The 26,918-nt window shown below is 45.3% G+C and overlaps 1 protein-coding gene across 1 annotated transcript in view; it reads left to right on the top strand.

The window, feature by feature from the left end:
* The window catches only part of COL21A1 (collagen type XXI alpha 1 chain), a 271,502-nt gene extending 244,799 nt beyond the window's left edge, over positions 1-26,703 (top strand). Inside the window, exons 26-27 of the mRNA XM_086925214.1 lie at positions 1,847-1,924; positions 25,771-26,703. Of these exons, the coding sequence (XP_086781340.1) occupies positions 1,847-1,924; positions 25,771-25,961 (269 nt within the window). The 3' untranslated portion in view covers positions 25,962-26,703. The remainder of the gene's footprint in view (positions 1-1,846; positions 1,925-25,770) is intronic.
* Positions 26,704-26,918: the final 215 nt, after the last annotated feature.

Here is a 26,918-nt window from a genome sequence, read left to right as displayed (position 1 = left end):
ATTAAATTACATTAAAAATAAATAATAAAACATACTGAATACAATATAATATACACTAAATTTATTTAAAAATTGATATTAGTAACATCGAAGTTATTATTTCGATATTATTGACATCGATATTTAAAACTTCGATATTACTGATATCATACTAATATCGATATTTAGACTGTCGATATTACTTACCTTCGATATTTTGTCCCATCGATATTTAAACTTCGATATAATTGTATATCGATATTTAAAATTCGATATTTTGTCTGTGTACCGCTTCCTAGAGGTGATTTCACAAATACACTAATCACTTTGAGGAAGAAATTGTCCAAGCCTCTTCACATTTTGAAGTCATACCTAAACTGGTGAAATTTATAGGAATCCTCAGGCTAGCAAAGGAGCTCCAGACTGATACAATTTCCTGTTCCATGGCCAGAAATTCACAGAATGCCTTAGATCTTTTGGAATGAAATGTGCCCACATCACAGCCAGGTGGTTGCAAGTGATTGCTTTATTCAGCAAGGTGATTTGCACTGCTGGTGGCAAAAGCTAATATGGTCATTTATAGATTTATTAGAGAATGCCAACACATGCCTCAAATGGCCACCAATTGTTCTGCCATGAGCATATACAGTGTTAGAACTAATTTCATCAGCTATCATCCATCCTTGCATCAGTCCAGCAAATTCTTGGGAGCTAAACAATATAGGCAATTGAACTACAAAAAGATCAGTTGGAAGCACTACTGCCACTAGTCCCATCTTTAAGTTAGGGACTTGATCTTCACGATTGACTAGTACCATGAAAGCAACTTCCTAATGTTCTTTAAGCCACAGTCTGGGACACCACAGTAAGGAAAGGGACACTGGTCATGGATCAGGGAAATAGGCAAGAGATATCCCATAATCTGGCATTTCTTTCAAGAGACAAAGACAAATCCTGGCTTTCCCCTTTCCTGCAACATAGCCCACTTTTTCTAGACACAAAGGTGAAGGCATCTGGGATTTTGAAACATAAATGGACAGCAATCAGGCATTGAAAGGAATCAATCAATTGAGGAGAGTCTAATTTAACAGCCCATCTCTCCTCAACGCTCATTCCTCGATAACTCATCCAATTTTTCTTCCTCGTGTGTGTCCTTCTCAAAAAGTTCTTGAGGCTCAGGCTATTCTTTTTTTTTTATATATAGCTTGAACACGACTCAAACATATCAGGGCGCTTTACATGAGCACCAGTTGCGTTATAGATGGATGAATTTATTTTGTTATGCCCGGGGAGATTATGCGATTTGCCCAGAATCACAGGATGTTGAGCGTCCCTGCCGAGACTCAAACCCAGCTCCCCAGTTTCGAGTGCCACCACAAGCCAGTATGGCACTAGATATTAAACTACTTTGTGTTTTTCTTTGCTGAGCTAACCATTCCTGCTCCCATTAAGAACTTAACTCTTTGGTTTGACCACACTAGCATTTCCACAGCAATCCACTGAAGTCCCTCCATGTTTTTATGTTCTGTACATGCAACGTTGAAAAATAATGTAATTTTCTACTGTCCCTCCCTTCTTGATATGAAAAGGCAGACCATTGCTCCCCTTAAACAGAAGAGATGAACTGAGCAGAATATCAGAAGCTAAATACTGAGAAATAGGCACTGCTTTGCCACTAATATCCTGAATTTGGCAACATATTGTTTAATAAACAGCAATCAGTTGTAGTTTAAAATTGTTAATTAGATTTACTTCAATAACACACATATGTTCAGATCTATTCAGCGAAACATAGAGGCTAACTGTCCCCTGACTGTGCAACAACTATTATATAAGTAAAATTAATCATTGTACTACTAATTTCTAGGTGATCAAGGAGATGAAGGCGATAAGGGCCCCAAAGGATACGGTCTTGTAGGTCCTGAAGGAGATCAAGGTCCCAGAGGTAAATTTACTGATCATATTTATAAATGCTTTTTTCATGGAAAACTTTGAACAAATGCACAAAAAAATATTATAACTAGAAATGTTCATTTGGAAAAATCAATTTCACAATTGTATGTTAATTTAATTAGTTAAACCAACAAATCAGTGTTTATTTGAAAACATGTTTAACATATGTGTTGAGGTTCATTGCACTGTGGAACCAGTGGCAGCTGCCACAGATTCGTACGGGTGAGGCGGAGGAGGAGAAAAAATATAAAATGTCACCTACTCAGCTGTCGACGGCCACCTCACTTCTGCCCTCTTCTGTTCCTCCCGTACCAGAAGCAAGAAGCACACACATTTTTTTTAAATATATTTATTTATTTGCATTTAAAAAAAAATGAAAGAAGAACAAGAACAGCAGTTCAAGGCATTGGCATATTCATACAGAGCGTGATATCAAAGGCAGGTAACTGTAAATGGTCAATATCCATTAGCACATTTAAGGTGTAGACCACAGCAGTGTGACAGCGTTACCCCAAAGTAGTCATATATATATGACAGTGTCCCACCCTGGAACCTCCCACTCCCCATTTGACAGTGTAACCCAATCTATGACTTATTTCTCTATATCCCTAGCGTATTGCCTGCCAGGAAGAGATGTATGTCGCAGAGCTAGGGCCTTGCAATAGGACAATTATATGTTAGGTGCATGGCGATCTTCCCTGGCAATTGGGGCTACATCCTCCTCATCCGTCGTCTCGTGTGTAGGTCTCCTGGTTAGGAATAGGGACCAAAAGTTCTTGGGCCTGTTACGTGGGGGCAATAATTCACTATTTAATTCTGTCTGTGTACTGCGATAAAGCATTTCCTTAGTACACTGCTCTAATTTCAGCGTAGAGCCTCGCATCCAGGAAAGAGCAACACATCTCCTGGCCAGGAGGAAGGCCATGTCTACCAGTTGTCGAAGGTTCTTCTGGAGAAGTTTAGAGTAGCCTAAAATAGCCAGAAGTGGATCTGGAGTCAATGGTAATTCAGCGACGCGATTCACCTCAGCATATACCTGGCCCAGAAGGATGCAATCCCCTGACAGGACCATGCCACACAGCAACCATCACTCCACATCTCTCACATTGTGGGCTCTCTCGAAGACCGTATCTATGAAGTCTTTCGGGGGTATAGTACACCCTATTCAGAAATTTTAAATGGATCAGCCTGTGGCGTCCATTGAGCGATATTTGTTTAGTGCTCGAACAACAGTACAGCCACTTTTCATCCGTCATTTCCCCTTTGAGGTCCCTCTGCCATTCAAGTCGTGGTTTAGCGTATTCAGTGTGCCTCTCTGAGAGGGCTATGCGGTACAACTTGGAGACCATTTTAGCGGGCGACTTAGCCTTATTAATGGTGGTTAAGACGTAACCTCCGGGGGCTCCGTCATATCCTCCCCTAAGAGACCCCTGAGTGCCTGTCGCACCCTATGGAACTGGAACCGTGACATCAGAGTATAAACTCTCCCTCCAATGCCACCTCATCCCAGGAGTGAGCAGTGCCATCAGCAAAGAGGTCCCCCATATTGTGTAATTCCAAAGTTCTCAGCGCGGCTATTACACCTTTGTCTTTGCATGGGGCGGGCCAATAGCACCAATTGAGAGGAGCTAACGGAGCATATAGTAAGTGGCCTTCCTGTGAATCCAGCATATAATGCCACGCGTGCATGACCGTATTTAGCAAGTCTATTATGCCGGTGCATCGATCTCGGGGTAACAACAAAAACGCAGGTAGAGGAACATGATCAGCAACAATAGTTTCTATACAAAGGTGTGGAACCTCTGCAGGGCTGTGTATCCAGTGATAGGCGTGTGAGCTTTGTGCCGCCCTATAATAGAGTTCCAGGTCAGGGGCGCCCAGGCCCCCCGCAGTGTACGGTCGGGTAAGTATTTTTCAAGCCACCCTTGCTGCTTGCCCGCCCAGGCCAGGCAGATCATCAGCGAATGTAACTGCTGAAAAAATGTTTTGGACAAAACCATGGGTATATTAGTGAATAGGAACAGAAGACGTGACAGTACAATCATTTTCATGAGGGATACCCTCCCCATCAATGACAATGGTAGGGCAATTCACTTTTCGATGTCGTCTTCCAATTTGGAGATGGCAACCCCATAGTTCTCTCTCAGCACGACCTCTGAATCCATATGCAGCCGGATTCCTAGGTATCGCACGGCGTCTGTGGTCCACTGCAGTGGGTATTCCAGGTCCACACACGCCGTGGCCAGGATGAGGGGAAACATAATGGATTTGTTCCAGTTGACGTTAATGCCGGAGAGAGAGCTAAACAGCACTACCTCATGCAGGACTCGGGAGAGGTGTACTTCAGGGTCCTGAACATAGCAGGGTATCATCCGCATATATGGATATAATGAGACAGTAGTTCGGGAACCGTATGCCCCTATGCCTGTGGTGCTCGCGCAGAGCGCAAGCAAGTGGCTCCGCCGTCAGAGCATAAAGTATGGGGGATAGGGGACAGCCCTGTCTCGTGCCCCTGCAAATTTGTATAGGGTCAGTAACCAAAGTTCCAATCCGGATTACGCGCTGTGGGGGCAGAAAACAGCGTCGCCAAGATTTAAATGAAGAGTGCCCCCACCCCCATTTGGCCAAGAACCTGCCGCATGAAAGGTCACTCGACAGAGTCGAAGGCCTTTTCCATGTCTAGAAATACTGCCACCGCTGGGACCTCTGGGCGCATGTGCTGCATGGCTTCAAACCCCGTCCTAAGGTTATAGGTGAGATTGCGACTGGGTACAAAGCCGGCTTGTTCCGGAGCGACCAGCGTGGTAACCAGGGGGCTAAGACGATTGGCTATCAGCTTCGCAAATATCTTCGCGTCAATATTCATTAGCGACAAGGGCCTATATGAGGCACACTCCTCTGGGGGCTCCAGGTTTACCTATAGCTACCAGTATCACCTCACGCATAGTAGGCGGCAGCACCCCAGACGTAAAAATGTCCTCAAACAATGAATGTAACTGGAATCAGCAGGTCCGAAAACACTTTATAAAAGGCAACAGTAAGGCCGTCACTACCCGGCGCGCTCCCAGCCTTCATCGCCGACAGGGCCCAAACTACCTCCTCCCGTTCTATCGGTCGTGCCAAAAATTCCCGGTGCAAGTTCGATAACCACGGTAATTCAATATGGGTTAGATAATCTAGAATACGTTCCCTTGGAGCAGGTCCTCAGGAGGCATACAAAGCTGCATAATACTCACAAAACCTCTCCGCCACCTGTGCTACAGTAAGCGGCGGATTTGTCGGCAAAGCCCTCATGGCAGGTATCGCAGTTTTATCCCAACGCTGTCTAACTATCTGAGCTAGTACTGTCCCTGGGCGCTCCCACTCACTATAATTTCTAGCAGTGGCATACTTCCCAAGATGTTTTATTTCCGCATGCGCTTCCTCGTGGTATTCATGCAGCGTCTGCGCCAGTTCTTGAGTGAGCACTTTACTCCAATCACTATACGCAGGGCCTCTAACTCTTTATTTTTTTTCTCCAAAGTCTCTATCCGGCCCATGATCGATCTAAGCACCCCTGCGTGTTTAGAGATGGTGATCCTTCTGATATATGCCTTAAAGGCCTCCCACACTATCTGGAGTGAGTCAACCGATCCCACATTTGTTTCAAAAAACGACTCTATGGACATGGCCAATTCTTCCCTAAAGGCACTGTCAAGCAGGGAATAGGGCAGAAAGCGCCACATAAATGGGGGAATTTGCTTCTTGGGAGAGGCAATAGACAGTAGGAGTGGCTAGTGATCCGAATAGGTGCGTGGTAATATTATGCAAGCACGAACATGTTGGATTAAGTGATTGGAGGCCAGCCAGTAGACAATTCTGGTATGAATATTATGCGGAGCAGAGTAGTGTGTGTAGCCGCCCTGAGATGGGTACCTGTGTCTCCATACGTAGCACAGGTCAAGTCGCAACATCGACGTCTCTAGCACTCTGGCCGAGGCCGAGGGACGTCTGTCAGGGCCGTCCGATCTGTCGATTTCAGGTTGTCTAGTCATATTAAAATCTCCCACCCAAAGGACAGAACCCCGCAAGTGTAATTGGGTTTTTGATGTCAGTGCAGTGTAGAAATCAGGGTGATCATAGTTAGGGCCATAAATATTCAGTAAACAAATCTCGAGGCCTTTCCCACAACATTTGGAAATAGTGAAGCGTCCGTCCCTATCCATGTCTAGAGGTGGCAATGTCAATTTAGGCATTCGGATTCAAGCACGTCATTACCCCCCTTGCATGTGAGGTAAAGCTCGCAGAGTGAACGTTACCCAAGAGACCCCTAGTGCACAGAATAGGGCTGTCCGGGTGGAGGTGGGTCTCCTGCAAAAGCGCAATGTCAATGTTATGTCTGGTAAGGTAGTTCAGTACTTTCCGGACCTTGCGGTGATCGTTAAGACCTCTCACATTCCAATTAATAGGACCAGTGAGTCTAAGGGCTCCCCAGGTGGGGTCACCGAAGGATCAGTAGCAGGTAAGTGAGTCATGGTGTGATTACGTGGACATATGTGGTTGTAACGTGCCTTGTCTTAGCCGTGCCATAGAGCCAACAAAAACCAAAAGATACAACACAGAAACCTCATCCCCAATAGAACATGGATTCGCATTTCCCACCCCTCCCAGTGCCCTCCCACGCCTGCCCAACCCCAACTTGGCTGCGGTATCCTCCCCTTCCCAACAGTGACCAGCCCCCTGCCCCCGCATCCCTTGGAAACAAAAAACAGTTCACTAATGGAATTATGCTGGGGTGGAAGTAGCTCGCTGAAAACAAAACACTTATTTGTCCTGAAATGACCTTCCTCCCTGCATCACTGAGGGTGGGCAATGTGAGCCACACAGTAGTGCATGAGTATTCATTTACTCGTGTCCGCCTCTGAACTTTCCTATAAGATGTTGTTTCCTGCAGGCCCCTCCACCCTTCACCCGAAACCTCCCCGCCACCCCTAAGAACCAGCTAGAGCAACAGCTGACCTCAGCACCACCTCTCAAGGGGGCGCACATCAGAACATAAATGCAACAGATGTATCAGATTTATAGACTGTGAAAAAACAGCTTCCAATCCCTCACCCCCGGCCATGTCCCCGCCTAATTACTCCAGGCTAGTCAAGAAAGTCAATGGGGATAGGACCCAGGAGGACGAAAATGTCCCACTCAGTAACAATATTATCACTCCCAGTCTACCAACAGTCGCAACAAATACTCAGCCGTTAGGGATCACGTGTCGAGCCTAGTCCTGTTCATCTAGGGCACCTCCCGCTGTCTCATCTAGAAGCACACTTTCAGGAGAGGGTCAGTGATCCTTCCGCCATTCTTTAAGGGCCTTTAGGGTCAGTAAAAATCAAGGATCAACCCTGACGTTTGACCCGCAGTTTCGCAGGGTACAGCATCCCGTAGTCAGTCCCAATGTCGCGAAGTTGCCGTTTCATTGGTATAAACTGTCATCTCGCCTCCTGAACCCTGGCCGTGAAGTCCAGAAATAGAGAGACCGTCGACCCCTCGTATTGCAGTGGCTGTTTCAATCTGGCGAGTCTGAGCGCTGTGTCCCGGTCCCTGTAGTTTAACAATTTCGCAATTATAGGTCGGGTGGCACTCCCGGTTTTGGTCTCGAGCCCAGGGATCGATGCGCCCTCTCGACCACAAACATTCTGGAGAAGGTAGTGTCCCCAAAAAAGTCTTCAAAAGTTTTTCAATGAAAAGCTCAATTTTCCCTGTTTGGGTAGTTTCCGGAAGGTCGGTGATACGGAGAATGCAGCGCCGAGAGCGGGCCTCCAAGTCCTCTGTCTTGTCCTGTATGATCTGGAGGACCTTACCTAACTGTTTGTGCTCTGAGTCCAGGGTGGTATGGGCCTTCTAAACCTCATTGAACCTCCGCTCAGACATGTTGATGCGTTTCACATGTTTATCTAGCCTCTCTCCCATGCGGTCCATTAGGTAGGCGAGCACGTCCATCTTGGTTCCCAAGGAGGTGATCCCTCCCTGTAGGCTCTTCTCTATGGCTATCAGCAGCCCGCGAATGTCTTGCTGTTGGTTCTCTCCGGCCAGATCCTACTCGCTGGCCCCCTCCTCCAGGGGAGTCTCGATAGACTTGGACCTCTTCGGGTCGAACAATAGTTTTGTTTGATTCCTGTCTAACCGCCCCATTGCAGTGCCACTGGTCGTCTCCCTACAAGGGGTGAGTCCACTCAGACCGTGAGGTTGTCCATGAGCGACAGCACTCCAGTACAGGCGTCACCACAACCCCCACCATGAATCTCGACTCTCCGCCTCCAAGGTGTCTATTCCTCAGGCAGAACACACCGTGTGACAACAACCACTGGGGCCCATTGGGGTGTTCACCGCAGATCTACAGGACCAATCAATAATGTGCCGTAGGATTGCCAGTCTTGGGCGCAGCCGGGGCTGCGATCTGCTCCCCGGGGGCACGTGGCTCACCACGCACCCAAATCCGCGCGGTCTCAGCCCTCCCACCCTCCTTCCATCAGAGTCCCCACGGTGCAGGTCGCCACTGCAGAGCAAGGAGAACCAGAGATAGGGCAGTGTACAAGGGGAGAGCCGCGCAGCACTGTGATCATTGAGTCTGTCAGATTAAGACTCAGCCATGGCACGTGGCATGTGGCAATTCCTCAGGCTACTCCAGATGGTGGCGGGCCTCCACCGAACCCCTCCTAAGGCCCCTGAGTCTAATGCAAGTCCAGTATCGAAGTTGGGTATAGAGCGCTCTCTGCCACGCTAGCGCTCCCCTAGGGCTGCACCCCCTGCTGTCTCTCCTCACCCCTGCGTAGTGTTCCCAGGGACACTTGCCGATCACTGCTGGAGGAGGGAGGCTGGGCTGCCCCTCGAAGGCCACGTAGGAACAGGCCTACCTCAGGAACTCTGCACTTATGGGGACTCAGCTCGGCACCTTCATCTGCCCCGTCAAGCCGCACTTGCTGCAGCCAGTCTAGTACTCTCTTCCGCTGTTATGTTCCTCCCAGGGGTTCGCCCCTCAGGCCTCGCCGAACCGCGTGTCTCACCGCTCGGCAATCTTCTGGGCAGTCGGCCACAACGAACCCACCAGACAAGGCGGGGCACACAACGATGTCCGATGCATGGGGAGGCGAACCTCACCCCGCACCCTCGACCTCAGGTCGGACTCCGGTGCGCTCCAGCGCACCGTACCGGCAGCGGGAGCAACTCCAGGGGTCTCACTAAAAAGCCACAGTCCTGCCGTCCTCGCTGGTCCCAGCGCTAAGGGCCGCCACAGCCCGAGCAGCGGGAAGGAGGCAGGTAAGAAGCCCTCTCCTTCGGTTATTTTACTCCGCTACAGCCAGGTAGTGCAATCTGCAGGCACAGGGCAGGATGTAATATGTGCAGCACACAGGATTATTTCAGGATAGTGAAGTGAAGCTAGGGAGCACTCAGCTCAAGCGGCCACCTTGGTCGCGAGCTAGCTCCGACCCCCAAGCACACAGACTTCCCTAAGCCAATCGCAACACTGCTGTTTCCAGCATGACAACAGTGTTGTGATTCGTCTGAGCGCCGTAATTCAGCACTGAGACAGAGACTGGGAGCCTGTGCATGTTCTCCACTCAGGCTGTGCATTACAGGCCGGTGGAGAACATGCTAAGTGTTTGGTCAGCCCAAGATGGCTGGCCAATCCGTCATGCGCACTTAAGGGCCCCAACCACTCATCCCTCTGCTGGCTGTGATGACAGATCAACCCGCCCCGTAAAACTGCCTCGGAAAAATAAAATGATAATAACATTGCATTATTATCATTTTATTTTTCCTTTTTTCACTGCTCAAAGAGCAGTGGGGCGGTGCTCCTCCGCCTTAATTGAGGAGCCGTTGCTGTGTGGAACTGTTGGCTGGATCCACAAAGGTTGTAACTAATTTCAGGGAGAAGACAAACAAAAGCCCTTTGTTTGAGCAAATTCCCCACTCTGATTAAAAAAATCATGATTGTGGAATTTTCTACCCATAAATGGGACCTACACTTGCAGAATACCCATTAGTACTGCCTAACTGCTGCATTTGTAAGTTTAAAGTTATGGTCAAGAGTGTCCATTCTCCATTTCGACATGTGGTAACCTTCCATATTTTAGTGAGCACCTACAAATGTGTAGGTTTTTGTGCTACCAAAATGATACCAGACCACACGTAACCAGTATGTATACTACGTTAAGGCAATGAAATGATCTGTGCGTACTTTGTGCTCATCCGATTTATATACATGATATACATGAGGCAGCTGAAACGTTTCATCTTGATAAGTCTTTTTCATGGCTGCCATGGTTATAAGATAACCTTTGGAATTCTATACAATTAATGTATGTATTTTGACATGATGATAATCCAGTGGAACAGAGTGGCCACAAGTATCATACTGTGGAGGAAGATCCATGAGGAGGAACAACGAAAAAGTGAAAAGTGCAAACTATTACTCCTATTATGCAGTCTTCGTAAAAATGTGTGTGTGTTGTTGTGCACAAAACGTGCTGTGAAAAACTACTGAAAAGTAGTACATTTAGAAAGATAGAGACTTCTAACTAATTGCTGCCACCTTCCTTTATGCTTTGATTAAGCAACTTTACATGCTAAAAAGCATATAACCAATTCACAAAAGTGAACTTTGAAAATGAAAAATATCATGCAATGAGAGAAGTGATGATTTTGGGTTCCCCCCTAACCTAGGTGGAGGACCAAGCAGATGCCTTGAACACAAAGAGCATATCATGCTGAACGATTAAGTGGCTGTCCCATCCTCTTAGGACCACCCCAAGAACAGTTACGAGCAAAAATACAATCCCATTCAAAGGCCCTGCAAAGCATTATGGGACGAGATTAGCAGTGGGCAATGAATATTATAGTATCCAATATCAAAAAATAATTCTACAAAGAGCTGCAGTTCAACTAGTCGTTACTAGCTGTCCCTCACGAGTGAAATGTGAAAGCATTGAAATTATTACATCAAGCTGCAGCTCAACTAGTGGTTGCTAGGTGTCCCTCAAGTCAAATGCTTTTGCATTTGACTCATGAGGGACATCTAGTAACGACTAGTGGAACTAAAGCTCCATGAAAGGGTTTCAATACTTTTGCATTTGACTCGTGAGGGACACCTAGTAACGACTAGTGGAACTGCAGCTTGATGTAATCATTTCAATGCTTTTGCATTTGACTCGTGAAGGACACCTAGTAACTGTGTCCTGGCCTTGCTTCTGAGCTCCTCCAGAGGTATGAGGTATTGTTTTGCTCTTCTCTGGCTCCCTGATATTGCTTATTCCTCCATGGTTGAAGTGGATCCTCCTCTCACCCAGGCCACCGTGGCTAGGTTTGATCCTTCCCTGTTCCCTGTTGGGCTTAGAGTCAGAGTGCACCTCTCTGCAGAGCAGCACTAGCATTCCATTTGATGGAGGACAGGTGTGTGCCCCAAACCTTTATCTTTCCATGGTGCTAACTAGGCTTGGGATTCTCTCTCTCTTCCCTGTTGCTGGGGCTTGAGGTGGTGTTTTGAGTCTTTCTGTATGGCAATGCTGTAGGGCTCTGGATAGAAATTCCCTGCAGTGACTAGGGGCATATTCGCTCTCCATGTTGCACTGGGGCTCCTTCACTGATGGCCCGGGGTGTGACCCTCCCCCTCTTGACAATGGGTGTGGGTCGATCTTTGTCACCTCCCTGTTGGGCTTGTGAGATATGTGGCATGCCTCCATGTCCAGTGGCTGTTTGTATCTCTGCTTCCTTACTGAACTTGCTCATTATCATGTGTCCTGACATTTACTGCCTTCTCATTTCCATTGGGTTTCGAATACGTATACTGAATGCGAGACGCTGGAGCATCTTTAGCTAGGGGATTCTAGTGGACAGGCGTGTTGCTGGTGTGTGGGCTGCTTTTGTGTGTCCATGCTGTATCCCCCTGTAATCACTGAATGGGTGTGCTATTCATTTTTCTCCATTCCCCCACTCCTTCTTCTGAATTGTCCTGCCACATCACCAATTCCACTCGGTGTGTAACTTTTTTTAATTTAAATTCTTTGAGGGACTGATAAAGTGCAAAGTACTACCAGGCCTCTTGCTTTCTATTTCTCTCTTTGTTTACAGTTTTGTAAAAATATTTTAGTTTACAATTCTAACATAGCCACTTACCATGTTAGAACGATAAATTCAAAATGGCTGCGTTTGTCATGACACATGCATATGCACAGAACACAACACAAACAGGTGTAATCATCACATTGCCTATCTGCATGAGTCACGATGCATGCTTGTGCACTGGCGTCAATCCTGGAATGGATTTCTTTTAATAAGAAATCCATTACAAGATTGACGGCTATGTGTGCACATGTATTCACGTGCCATTGACAACAAGCACTTCTAAAGCCAACAGCAGTTTTACAAGCTGAAAACCTATTGGATTTTCAATGCTGGTTTTCTCTGGGAGTTGTTTGCCTTTGTTATGTTCCATGTGCTTTAATATGTGTCATGGGCTGGCCAAGGAGCTAAGCATTTTTGTTATGGTGTGGCATATTGTGCTGATTAACTTTGTGATGGGGTCTCCATTCACTCCCTGTGCCTGTAGGTTGCTTTTTTGGTTTTCACTGGTGACTCCCCCTTCACTTGCGAGGGGTTGGTGATGGCTTCTAGCTTGGGCTTTGGCCCACCCCCATGCTATCTGGATTTGAGGGTGACTCCCCTCTTCTTGTGGCGCCTGTGAAGGGGGTTTGCATTTTCACTCCAAACTGGCAACTCCTCCCTCTTTTGCTCTGGTTTCCTTGTGCCTCTCGATCTCATGTTTCTGTGCTCTTCTTAATTCTCTTGAATTTGGAGCATGTTGTCATTAACCATGTGTTCCTTTTAGCTAACACCTGCTCCTCTATCTCGGGATTTGCGCTTTCTTTATTCTGGGAGAGTTGAGGTACTGTGACCTCTTCAATTTGCCTTTGGTTCTTCTTATGGAGCTTCTGTTTTTATAGTGCATTTGTCTCATCCTGCTTGTTTGCCCTACAGCGTGATAAGGGCTGTCACAAGGGCTTTATGCTATGACATAATGTTATCCTGGGAAGGGTGCTTTTATCTTAGTGTGTGGTGATGCCATCACTCCTTGGTGGTTTGACTGGCCATGTGTTCCCCTTATCAGTTTTTACCCTGGTGCATCCCCTGCCTATGTTGCTACATTCCGGGTATTGATGACTTCTTGTAGGTTCCTAAATGTAATACAGGGCACGGCCTAGGTCTCGTCTGTGGGTTTCAACGCATGATCTTTCTCTTTTGCCCTCATCAGGCCTGTAGGTGGATGCCCTCATTCTTGAGGCTGCATGCTTGTATTTCTTACTTGCTGTATGTTCTCAACCCTTGTGCGCTATGTCCTTGCATCTTGCCAATCTTGGAGTTTATGTTATCCATTTGGGCTCCCTGGCTGCTACTCGCTTCTTGCTGCCCCCTTCTCCCACTATTACTGGTTTGCTTCTGGATGCATGACATGAAATGTGATGCTTTTTGGCCCTTATTTCTTCTTGATCTTAAACACCATACACCCTTGAATTTTGAGCTCTTTTGAGAGGGATGTGTAACTTTGGTTTGCCACTCATTTGGGGCTTATGTCCTCTGGTGGCAATTGCCTCCTCCCTCTGTGTTAGTATCTTCTTGGACTGTCTTTCTCTCCCAGATCTATGGTACTTGTTTTGGTCTTTGCTACAAGGGGTGTCATCCTCTGCTGCTTTGACACACTCGTTCTGATGGATCCTAATTCTTGTGCCTAATGTGGCTCCTCCGGGGCTATACATTCGTGGTTACATGTTGGAAATTTGAGCTTAGGGCATGGGATGCCATGGACATGGTTATTTTAATTTTTGCACCCTGTACTGTTTGGCCTCTGGATTTTGGTAATCTCCCCTTTAGGCCTGCTTCACCTACTATTGTATACATTTGTGTTATGGCCTTGGGCTACCTCTCCTCTTTGGTTTGTGGTCTAGTCATGTGCTTTGCCTGGTGCTCCTGGAAGTGCACTGGGCAGGGGTTGGATCTGCTCTTGGCTGTGGCTGTTTGGTTCCTTGCTTTGGGTGTTCCAGAGCTTCTCAGCCCCCTTTCCTGGTATTCTAACAGTCCTGCACTTGCCTGGCCTCCCCTGTGCTCTTATGTGCACAGGTACACCTGTATTTTACTTTTAGGCTTTTCTTCATTGGCATGCTGGATCTAGGTCTTTGTGTAGGGTATTCTTACTCTGACATTCGTGTTCCCTTAGGCTAGCTCTTTCCCTTCTGTATTTTGGACACTGATCTGCTGTCATGCTGTTATCCATGCTTCGGGCTTCCCCTTTGGTATGCCTTCGGTAGTTTCTTCTTGGGCCCTTTTGTGTATGTTGCATAGTGCTTGTTTGTAGCCGGGTTCCTGCAAACTCAAGGGTGGTCTGGGTTGGCTTTGTTTTGTTAGTTACTGTCTTTTGTCTTGGATATGGGCCCTTTTGTTTTCCGTGACTGTTCCTACCTTTTTCCCGATGGTGGGATACCATGGCATTCTCTTCTATCAGCTCTAATTTTTTCTCAAACTCAGGAGTGCCTACATTGATGGGGATCCTTATGCTGTTGTATTTTGGTGCCCTCGCGCTCTTTCCCTGCTTCACTAGCTGTGGGTTAGTGATGCTGCCTTTGTTTTCCCTTAGCTCTCTTGCTACATATTAAGAATTTCTATTGCGCATGTCCTCTTTTTTTTAAGTTTGAATTTACTAAGAAAAATAAACAGCCAACCATAAGTAACATAAGCAGAGGTAATAAAATACAGCAAGATTAATAAGTATAACATAGAATGCACAGTAAATAATAAACCTATTGCAGTAGATATAAATATGAGAAATTATGCATTTGTGGAATGTATTAGGTACATAGGGGGAACACAAATGTAGCCACACAGTAGAGATGAAAAATAATAGCAACAGAAACTGTAGACATTATGAAAAAGAGAAAGAGTATTGCATATACATATTTGAAAAACTGTATAAAGGTTTAGTAAGATAAAAGGCAGATGGATTAATTCAAGTTGGTTTCCTTAATTCAGCAGACCCAGTAATGGTTTTATTTGCAGGTAAGCTAGAATGGGATAAGTAAGTAGTCAAGAGAAATGATTGGTGTCTAATCTATAATGAAATCAGGCGACATTCCACCAAGATCTAAAACTAACATTGTGAGCTTGTTTGCAATTGGATGTTATTAAATGAAGAGCAACAGCTAGCAATAAATCTATCAGTTTATAACTTAGAGCTAAGTGAGACCTGTGAGGAGCCTACTGCCCAGGAAAACCTTGGTTAAGGAAAATGGAATCATTACTTTGAAGATCTTATTTGGCTGGTCATCTGGGGCAGAACAAGACCTTTGAAAGTCTTGTCTTCCACTTTTATTGGCCCCAGATGCGGAAGAGTTCAGATACACATTGTAGGACCTGTCAAACTTGCCAGGCAAGTGGGAAAAGTGGAAGGAGGCACAAGGCCCCTCTCCAACCTTTCCCTGTAGTCAGTACCCCCTTTGAACGGGTGGGCATTGACATTGTGGGGCCACTGGACCCCAAGACAGCCATGGGCAACAGGTTTATCCTGATCGACGGTGGACCATGCTACCCGGTACCCGGAAGCCATTCCGCTCAGGACAGTGACGGCACCCGTGGTGGGACGTGCACTGATGGGGATCTTCTCCCATGTGGGGTACCCCAGAGAGGTTGTGTCTGACCGAGGTACAAACTTCATTTCCAATTATATGAAGTCTCTGTGGAAGGAGTGTGGTGTTACCTACAAGTTCACCACTCCTTACAAGGTAATGGGCTCATTGAAAGATTGAACCGGACCCTTAAGGGCATGGTCATGGGTCTTGAAGAACCAATGAGGCGTAAGTGGGACGTCCTCTTGCCATGCCTTCTGTTTGCCTACCGGGAGGTGCCACAAAAGTCTTTAGGGTTCAGCCCCTTTGAGCTATTGTATGGTCACCCGGTAAGAGGACCTTTGAGTTTGGTCAAGGAAGGCTGGTAGCAATCTCCCAGGAAACCTCTCCAGGATGTATATAGCTACATGCTGGCCTTCAGGAACCAGACTCGGCGTTTCAGAGAGCTCACTCAGGCGAATCTGGAAGCCAGCCAGGAAGAGATGAAGCGGTGGTACGATCAGAATGCCACTCTGATTGAGCTTCAACCTGGACAGAAAGTTTCGGTCATGGCCCCGGTGGAACCTTGTACACTCCAGGACAGGTGGACTGGTCTATATGAGGTGGTGGAGTGCAAGAGTGATGTCACTTATCTGGTGAAATTGTGGTCTCCCAGGAACCCCTTGCAGGTCCTGCATGTTAACCGCTTAAAGCCCTACTTAGAAAGGTCCGAAGTGGGCATGCTCCTAGCGACAGATGATGGAGTGGAGGAGGAGACAGAGCCTCTTCCTGACCTCCTATCTGCAACAGAGCAAGATGGGTCAGTGGATGGTGTCAGCCTCTCTGCCACACTGACCCCTGATCAGCAGCAAGATTGTCGCCAGCTGTTGGGGCAATTCTCTGATCTATTTTCAATGGTTCCCGGAGTCACAGAGTGGTACGTCCATGATGTGGACACTGGCGACAGTCCTCCTGTGAAGCAAAAGGCTTACAGAGTGACTGAAAAGGTTAGGGCTTACATTAAGGAGGAAATTAGGGGTCATTGTGTCCTCAAACAGTCCTTGGGCCAGCCCAGTGGTCTTGGTCCCAAAGGCTGCCTCGCCGGGTGCCACATCCGAACTCCGGTTCTGTGTGGACTACAGAGGGCTCGATTCAGTCACCAGGACTGATGCACACCCCATCCCCAGAGCTGATGAGCTCATAGATTGGTTAGGGGCTGCACGGTACCTCAGCACGTTTGATTTGACGTCTGGGTACTGGCAGATCGCCTTGACTGATGGGGCTAAGGAGAGGTCAGCATTCTCCACACCAGATGGGCACTACCAATTCCGGGTTATGCCCTTTGGGATGAAGAATGCACCTGCCACCTTTCAGAGGTTGGTCAACCAGGTGTTGGCTGGGATGGAGGATTTCAGTGCCGCCTACATGGATGACATTGCAGTGTTCAGCGCCAGTTGGTAGGAACATTTGCAGCACCTCTGGGAAGTGTTGATGGCACTCCAAAGGGCAGGCCTCACGATCAAAGCAAGTAAGTGCCAGATCGGGCAGGGCTCGATTGTGTACTTGGGTCACCAGGTAGGAAGCAGCCAGGTGGCGCCCCTACTACCCAAGATTGATACCATCCTGGCATGGGAACCCCCAAAGACTCAGACACAGGTGAGAGACTTTTTAGGACTCATGGGGTACTACAGGTGGTTTGTCAAGGGGTATTGGAACATTGTTGCACCCTTGACGGAGCTGACTTCCAGGAAGCAGCCCAAGAAAGTGAACTGGACTGACACCTGTCAGAAGGCTTTTGACGCCCTGAAGACTGCCATGTGCACAGCACCCGTGCTTCAGGCGCCCAACTTCTCAAAAGAATTCATTGTACAGACAGATGCTTCAGAGCATGGTGTGGGGCTGTTCTATCACAGATTAATGAAGAGGGCCTAGACCAACCTGTAGCCTTTATCAGTAGGATGTTACTTCCACGGGAACAGAGGTGGAGTGCAATTGAGCGTGAGGCATTTGCTGTGGTCTGGGCACTGAAGTAGCTGAGACCATACTTGTTTGGCACTCACTTCCGGGTTCCGACAGACCACAGGCCCCTCAGATGGCTGATGCAGATTAAGGGTGAGAACCCAAAGTTGTTGAGATGGTTCATTTCCCTACAGGGTATGGACTTTACGGTGGAACACCGCCCTGATGCAGAACACGCAACGCTGATGGTCTGTCCAGATTTTTCTGCCTTAGTGAAGAGAACTCCCAAGGCGAAGGGTAGTTCTCCCCACATTTCAGCTGAAGGGGACACGTGTTTGACCTGACATGATTGGCGTGAGTCTCCCTTCCATTTTTGACGGATTTCCTCCTCTGTTTTGATATGTTTTTGCTGGTTTTATGCTTTGGGCACTGTGCCACTGCTAATCAGTGCCACAGTGCAAGTGCTCCCTATTTTAAATTGATATACTAATTGGTTATTCCATGATTGGGTTATTTGAATTATCTGTCAGCCCCTAGTACAGTGCACCATGTGTGCCCAGGGCTTGTAAATCAAATGCTGCTGGTGGGCTTGCAGCACTGGTTGTGCCACCGACTGAAGCAGCTTGTAAAGTGTGTCTCAGGCCTGCCATTGCAAGGCCTATGTGCAGTCTAGCACTGCCATGTCCACTTAGCCAAGTGCACCAACTTGCCAGTCCCTAAACCTTCCCTTTGCCTCATATTAGACACCCCTATGGTAGGCCAAAGGGCAGGGTGCATTGTAAGTATAAGGTAGGGCATGCTCTGGTGTGTGTAGCATGTTCTAATGGTGAATTACAGCCATTTTTGTTTTTCACTATTGAAGGCTACCTGTTCTCATAGGCTAGAATGGGCAATTAGATTATTACATTCTTATAATCCTAACTGACTCAGGGAACATGGTAGAAATTCGAATTTAGTATGCCTGAACTCAGAATAGTAAAGTACATATTTTAGTAAAGTTTATTTTAATATTCTGTGTTTGCAAATATCACTTTTAGAAAGTAGGTATTTGCTTGCCTAACAATTTGAGCCTGCCTCTGCTGGGTTGTGTATTCCTTGTCTGGGTTTGTGAGTGACAGGGCTGGGGGATTCCAGGAGACAGGCTGGGCCAGCCCAGTGGTGAATAGAGAGATCTGCATCTAGATGGGAGGGAGGAGTTGCACCTGGGACCTGAATAGAGCTGGGCTTTCCCTCTACAATGCTGGCTCCACACCCTGTGGCTTGTCTGATGTCTCTGCTTTGCACTGTGAAAGGAGAGGAGGAATCATGTCAACAGAGTGCTCCAGAGTTGTATGTTCCCTCCCCTGTGCTGGCTCGACCTCCTGTGGGGCAGCTGATGTCTCTGCCCTGCACAGTGAAAGGAAGAAGAGAGACATGTAAACAAAGTGCTCAGGAACTGGTTTGGACTTTCTGCCTTCAGAGAACAAAGGATTTTGGGGTATAAATATTGGGACCCTGATCCCAAGAAATTAGATCACTTCTGGAACAAGAAACCTTTCTGCCAAGGAGAAGAACCAAGGAAGCTGCAGGAGTTTGGACTGCCCCTCTGCCAGGGTGCTGTTTGCTGGGGTGGCCTGCAGTGGTTGTTCATTGCCAAGGGAAAGGAGAAGGAACTTTTTAAGGACTTTCATCTACAGAATATTCTCCAAGGGCTTGAACTGTGCTTGCCTCCTGCTGAGGTCTCAGGGACAACAGACTTCACCTCCAGGTCCCTCCTGAATTTCCTTGCTGGGAATTCAAACTCCAGTCACTTGCGTGTTGCTGGGAGCTGGAAGCGTGACGCAGCAAGAAGAAGCGTGTCGTCCCACCAGCTAAAATCATCGCAACACCGGAGAAGCGAGCCTTCGCCGCATCTCCCCGGAAGCGTGTGTTCATCTAAGCTGCCTGCTGTCGCATCACCAGGGAAGCGTGACGCCATCGAGAGAGCCACCATCGCATCACTGGAGAAGCGTGTTGCAGGACCTGTCCTGTCTCCAAAGTACAGAGGCTGCCAGGGCGTCATCACATCGCCGCATCAAGGGCGCCATCTTCTCGCATCGCAACCTGATCATCGCATCGCATCAAGGCCCCATCAATGGAGAAGCGTGTCGCAACCGTTACCCCGGTTCATGGAGGTGACGCATCTCCCCTTTTGCGAACCGTTTGTTCACTTTGCGTTATGCATCCAGGTACTTTGTTGAGAACTTTGTCGCATTTACCAAAAACTTGAGCTAAGAGACTTTAATCATCTTTTAAGCAATCTTAAGTGTACTATTGTGGATTTTTGTTGTTTGTGGTCTTGTGTTTAAGTCTATATAAAGAATACTTATTTTTTTTAAACCTGTGTTGTGTCCATCTGTGCTGTTATCACTGTGTTACTGTGTATATTCACAAATGCTTAACACACTGCCTCTGAGATAAGCCTGTCTGCTCGTGCCAAGCTACCAAGGGGGTGAGCAGGGGTTATTAAGGAGTGTAATCCCCTTATATTGACTTAGAAGTAACGGTCCCTATTTGGACAAAGGTGAATATCATTGCCAACTAGCAACCCCCAGATCTCACAGTATAGTTCTACCACCTTACGAAAATCATGAATACGCACAAGAATGTAAAACACATGATAAATGATGCGTACTCCTATGATGCCTATCTATGTAGGTGTACCTAGCATGGGTGTAGGTGTTAAGCCAAGAATTCCTCTAGGATCTAGTCAACCCCATTACCTTAAGTGGGACCCCGTCCTGGTCTCGAGTTGTACATCCCGCGGGCGATGTTAGACCACTACGAGCTGGAGCGTCCGCATGCAGGAACCTCAGCATCTCTGGTCAGTGCGTCGGCTGGGAAGTCTCAATCTCCTCTAACTATCTTAGCCTGATGTGATGTATATATACCCATAGGTCTCCCCAGGGGTCCTACCTTGCTGTATGACTGTGTCGGCCTAAGGATGACGTCGGGCATGAACATTGTACATAGATTTTATACAGGAGATGGCAGTCCTGCTGTGCTTCCAAGAACCCTCATGCATAATGTATGAGATTTTGAACTAGGGAAAACCTGCGTTCTGAATACAGTGTAATATCTAGGTAAAAGGTCAGTTCCTGTAAACCGTGACATGTGTAATGTAGGGAGAGAATACCGGTGAAGGGTAACGAGTTTACCAAAGCCTATGTTATAGTATCTATATGGGATATAACCTATATGGGATATAACAAGATAATATCAAGTTTAGAACATAGGAAAATATGAAGTATAAAAATGCATCTAGCCATCAGTCAAACACATTTCTCTGAAGGCCGAATTTCCTAAGCTTAATTACGCATTGTATATAATTCACAATTATCAAACATACACTAAGAGATGGAAAAGATTGCGATGAAATCATAACCTATAATGTCTGACATCAATATCCTTTAAAAGTGGCAATACAATAGATTTCCTAAAACTAGAATAAAATGTACTAAATATCATTAAAAGCCAGGTGGACTCTGAAGAATAATCATCATTTGGGGACACATCAAGAGTAATTGGATGCCTGGCTGGATCTGGTTAAGCAGCCATAAAGTGTAAAGTGCATATTCTTAACCTAGTCAGCAAAACCCTCTGGTAATTATTGTTTCCCCATATGTGGTATCGTTCAATGACACGCCCATAGTTTAGAGGACTGTACAGACAAAAATAACTTTTAGCTTTCTCAGCACAGTTTCTTCCATTCCTGGTCCAGCTCCCAAAATGATCTTTTAGGGCTTTTTAAAAGTCGACAAAATGGTCTCTGGACTAGTTTCTAATTCAGGAAAGCCCAAGCTGTAGCTCACATGCTTTATGTACATTAGCCAGGGACACTGACAGCCTTATCCAACTTCATACGATCCCTGATCACACTATGACAAAGATAAGTCTCTGGCTTTGTCCAGATAGATAGCCACAGAAGAAGGTTGAAGTCTAATAAGATCATTAACATAATCATGACCAAGTTCTGTGTGGGTTATATAGGAAGTGATGCTTTGAGGAACCCCCAACAATCTTTTCAAACAAGCATTCGAAACTTTCTGAATGGCTGTAAAGTGTTTAGCCCCCAAAGACTAGAGCCAAAAGTTATGATGGTTAGGCTTTTGGCTTTATATACCATTGCAACCTCCTTAATGGTCTTTGATCCAAGGTTTTTCATAAACTTGAAAACCACCTCTACAGTGTGGTCTAACATGGCTGCTGTAGCAACACCAAGTTGATTCTATGCACTATGTTCAAAGTATGCCAACATAGGGAAAAGTTGTATAGGGCACAATTTTGGTAGAATAAAAAAAGACTTTTCCCTATTTGACCTTGACCCATAAGTTAGAAAATGGGTTTTGGATTGATTCACTGTTAACTCCAGTCCATACATAAAGTTCACAGAATTATCAAGGAGCTTCTGTAACCCAAACTTCATCCTGGCGATTAAGACAGGGTCATCTGTGTAAAGTAGTACAGTGACTGCAGGAGAATCTATATGTGGCACATCTGCATTTAAGTTGACCAGATGTTGTTTTAAACCATTTATATAAAGAGAAAACAAAATTGGGGACAAAACACAGCCCTGTTGAATACCCTTAATAAGCAGAAATCATTCACTGGTTTTCCCATGGAACCAAACTTTACCTGTCTGAAATCTCAATGTGGAGCTCTCTAAGGAAGTTGGCAATATTAGCTTCAACTCCCAAGTCTGTCAGGATGGGCCAGGGGTTGGTGGGATTTACATGATCAAAAGCGAACTTTACATCCATGAAAGCTAGATAAACATGTCCTTACTAAGCCATAGTGTGTCAATAATTAGCTGTAGATATACGCATAGTTCAACAGTGCCTTTCCACCCGAAATCCATATCAAAGCTCAGACACAGTATTGTTTTCCTGGGCCCCAGCCTCTAATCAATCCAAAATTACTCTGCCCATAATCTTTGCTATTGAATTCATCAAGGAGATGGGTCGGTAAAGTGTTGGACTACTTCTACCTCCCTTCTTGAATATGGGCACCGTGACTGAATGCGACCAGGACTTTGGCGGGCCTATCTTAGAGATGAAATAAAAAAATTAATTAGACTCGGTGCCCGAAAATGATTGTTATCTTTACATAAATCTGCAGGAATCCTGTCTGGGTCAGGTGCTTTCCTTACAGGGCACCTATTTATGGCCACTGTAACTTCATTCAACTAAATCGTCATTCCAATGTCAAGTGCCAGTGAGTCTCCTACCATGATGCCACCGAGATGATTTAACGATTTAAATTTTTCATAACCCTCTTTAAATGCTCAACCCATCCATCAGGGTCAATCACCGTTCCAGTCTCTGCCTTGGCATGGTCTTTTAAAAAGGGGCTATCTATCATTTTCCAGAATTGCAGAGAGTCCTTCAGATTACAGGCTGCTATCAGCGACTCACAAGACTCAGTTCTAATCTCACTCTTTCTGAAGTCTAATGCTGACCTGTATGATAAACGGCACAACCTATCCAGTTCAGCATCTCATGGGATCATTTTGATAGGTGTTAGTAGAGCGGCCTGTGTTTTAGAGCAGTTGGAGTCAAACCATCTAGATGGTTCCTGCAGACGGTTCACAACCTGAATGGTAAGGACCTCCCCAATTGAGGTACACAGGGAATCAAAGCATAATATAATTTCAGTGGGTTCACCATCAACATCCCGCCTCCCTATTAATTTTCACAATACTGTTAAGCAGCTGTAGTTTAGCAATCCTGTCCCATGTCTGTAAAACATCTTTGTTTTAAGTGGCGACAAAAGGGACAGATACCTTGCAGCAACCCAAAAGGCATATGTAACTTGAAAGGAAATTGGCAAGAAGATTATGGTCATTGAACATCATACTCTATAAGAAGTCCTAAATAATCATCTGTAAAGAAAATTCAATCAATAATACTGAGGGAATCTCTGCACGTGTAAGTTGGCTTTAAAACAGGGGAGCCAACAAAAGAATCAAAAGTAAAATACAGTTGGTACTTAGCTATGACTGCGTTTAGAGGTTCCCCATGAGAGCTGTGAGTAAAGAGCATTAATGGTTCACCGTGAATTTCGCTTAGGCCACAAGATGCTGTTGCAGCACGGTTACAGCAACAAATATTAAAATCACCCATCCATAAAATAGAGAAACCAACCCCAGAGTGTGTGGAGAAACTATCTAGCTCCCTGCTTGCAGCATTGATAATGGCAAAGCAACTATATAATAATGAGCAAGAAATTCTTGGAGCAATATTCCAACCAAAGGAATTGAAACTTACAAGAACTTAAGTCCGTTCTTCTGACACAGCCGGGGAATGCAGTAGATATCAAAGTTAATAAACCACCCTTAGCCTTATTAAAAAGCCCTGGGGTTACTGGTGTAAAGTAGGAGATGCAGACTTCTATATGGCACGATTGGCATCCAGGTGTCTTGCACTTCAATAATATCATAACTGCGAATAAGATCTACCCAATGGGGGTTACTCATTTTGGAACACAAGACAGCCACATTCCATGATCCAATTTTGGTACTTAAGCCACACCAATGCCTAGAGTGGTACAACAATATCCAGAAGGATTAGGGTCACATGAATCAATGTTACCAACAGTATGACTATTTAAGGTATCACATGGCCTAATCATGGGAGGAGCAGAGCAATTTGTCATTTCTCAGTCCAAAGGAGCAGACTGAGTAAGTGCAGAATATCTATTGTGGAATGGGAGATTGTGTAGTAAAGTAGCAGCTCAGGCTGACTCCCTTTGGGCCCTAGAGTCCTAATTTGCGGGCCATGAAGGAATTTGGTCTATAGAAGAACCCCCATAAGCATTTATTAGAATGAGTGTAAAATACTACTCTAAAGTATACCAACCATTTTGTATCTGACCAAAAATGCTCATGAATTACCTGCAAGGGTGAAATATAAAATTTACTTTAAGGTCTTTTGAATGATCCACAGTTCTGTTTCTAGTATTCATACATCAACACTGAATTCACCTCTACATTATTAGTATGAGAGGGCTCTGCCATCGTCACACGACCTCTTGAGAATACTCAAGTTCAAAAAGCCTGTCTTTGAGCGTGTACCTTCATCAATCTTATTCCTTGTCTCTGGAAACCCTTCATTTCAATCTTCATGCTATTACTTTACTGCCCATCTTCCATAAAGCTGTTATGAACTGGACTTTTGGGTAGTTTTTCACTCTGGCGCTTTTGCTTTATTTTTACCCTAATGCCATAAAACTTTGACAAGCGTATACGCTGAATGAGTACCCTTTCAGACATCAGCTTAGCATATATCTACCACATCTAAGAGCCGTAAATATCAGCTGTTACTGTTACCAAATTAAATTTACCTAATTTGTGATTTAAGACTTAGGTCACCTCACCGGACAGTCATACTTGTAACCTGCAGGTCACTGATTATGGTGAAGGCATATGGTGAGAAATGTTACCCCTACTGAAACATGTTTACCTCTGTCTACCAGACCGCGGTTCACGGAACAGCGGACTTGTTTCTCGCAATGGCGCTTTCTATTGTAGATTTCAAAATGGACTTCAGGTATGGGTAATTTCTCCTTTGATGCAGTGGGAAACGATCTGGTCATTGGAATTCAGAGTTTTGCTCAGAGATTCTCTAAGATTTTGTCCAGGCAGCATATTTTGACTTGTCTTATTTGAGATTTACACAAATTGCACTTCCCTTGAGCTCGCTGATCCTTTCTTCACTGGGCCAATTATTCACCATTCTGGTTTGTGTGACTACATCTTAAGTATCCTTTGTAGCTAATCCACAAAGAGTATTTTTTTAATAGTGACTTAAAAATCATTCGCAAACGTTTTTATTGGGTTTCCTGTAAGACCAGGTAACCAGTGAAGGTATCATACACCCACAATGGGCAATGGATTGACGAGACCAATCATAAAGGGCTGTGAAATAGAAGGCAATGATTAGGAAAAAGGTGCAGTGGTCTCTCTGAGAATGTGTGCCATAAGTGATAGAGTCCTTGTTTTGTAGCATCAACTATCAGTAGTATGTAGCACTTACACACCTGCCGCCTACAAAGCCGTTCAAGTAAACATGCCTGTTGGCTTTTTGCTTTGTTTCCTCGTGTTAATTGTGTCTTCTTGAAGACTGGTTGATTGTTACAGAGTGGCAGTTTGCCTTTCTTCTTTCACTTACGCACAGTGCACAGGAATAACTGTGTGAATTAATTCACATGCTGTTTATTTTCTCCTCCGCTTTGCTAGGTGAGAGAGGAAGAACCGGACTTGCATTTGATGGCACACCCGGTCTTGAGGGTCCACGTGGACACATGGGCCAGCCTGGGCTGCAGGGTTACACCGGTGGAAGGGGACCACCTGGTAACTGCATAACAACTGGCTGTAGTAATCTTCAGAGTAACAATATTCCCCAAACAGAAGACGGCGATTTTTTGTGAGCTTTGCCACCAACTAGCCTGTAAATAAACGCATTTGGAGTGACATTTTTGTTGTCTCTTTTTTGTTCATTTAAACACTTTTGTTTGTCTAGTGATTCGTGAGTTTGTTTACTGATTCATGAAAATGCAACCATCTGTTCAACAATGGAGCCCGCGACAACTGAATTATTAGCATGGAATCATAGCCTACTTTCATTCAACATCTCGAGCTACTTAATAATATTTGTTAATTATAAAAACCTTTTTTTTTACTCGAAGGGTATGTTGTTAAAATATAACTTGCATTGTGTGTGATATAATACCTTAAAGAATGTTTATTCATACCTTTCTGTAACAGTTTTGGTTTCTATGTATATAAATACAAAACGTTAAATAAATTAAATGAGCAAAAGTAATATAAAATTGCATTAACTCTAAACTAAATATGCACACATATGGATACATATGCATTTTTTTAAAACTATAGGTTTGTCTTACAAACTAATATAGAACATGTTTCAATGATAAATTATTAGGATATGTTTCTTAAGTATCTATAAAACATTGCCATCCTTAGTTGAGACAGACAGTGTATACCATAACACATTTTCAAACATATTTATTCATTTCGTGTTGTTTGTAGGAATGTAGATAAATATACCTCAGCTACTGGTGTAATCTCTCTTTGTGAATAATATTCCATATTTATTTAGCTTTTATAATGTTGTGCATTTTCCACTCTCAATAAATATGTAATAATTCCTGTTAAGTGCTTAATCGTGTTTTTTAATAGCATCCCACTTCTGTGGATGGGCTTATTTGCCCCACAGGAAAGAGCCCAACTTGCAAAATGGAGATATCATATCTTCATCATACAAAATTATCCATTTATGCAATGCATAGACAGGGGCACGGCTGCCACCCAGGTAAATCTACCAAACCCAGACATTTCTGAAAACTTGACACCACTGGGAGTCC

Source organism: Lissotriton vulgaris, chromosome 6 (assembly GCF_964263255.1).
Source record: "Lissotriton vulgaris chromosome 6, aLisVul1.2, whole genome shotgun sequence".
NCBI classification, from domain to species: Eukaryota; Metazoa; Chordata; class Amphibia; order Caudata; family Salamandridae; genus Lissotriton; species Lissotriton vulgaris.
The sequence above is the reverse complement of the archived record's forward strand: the minus strand, read 5'-3'. Positions and strand labels throughout refer to the sequence as shown.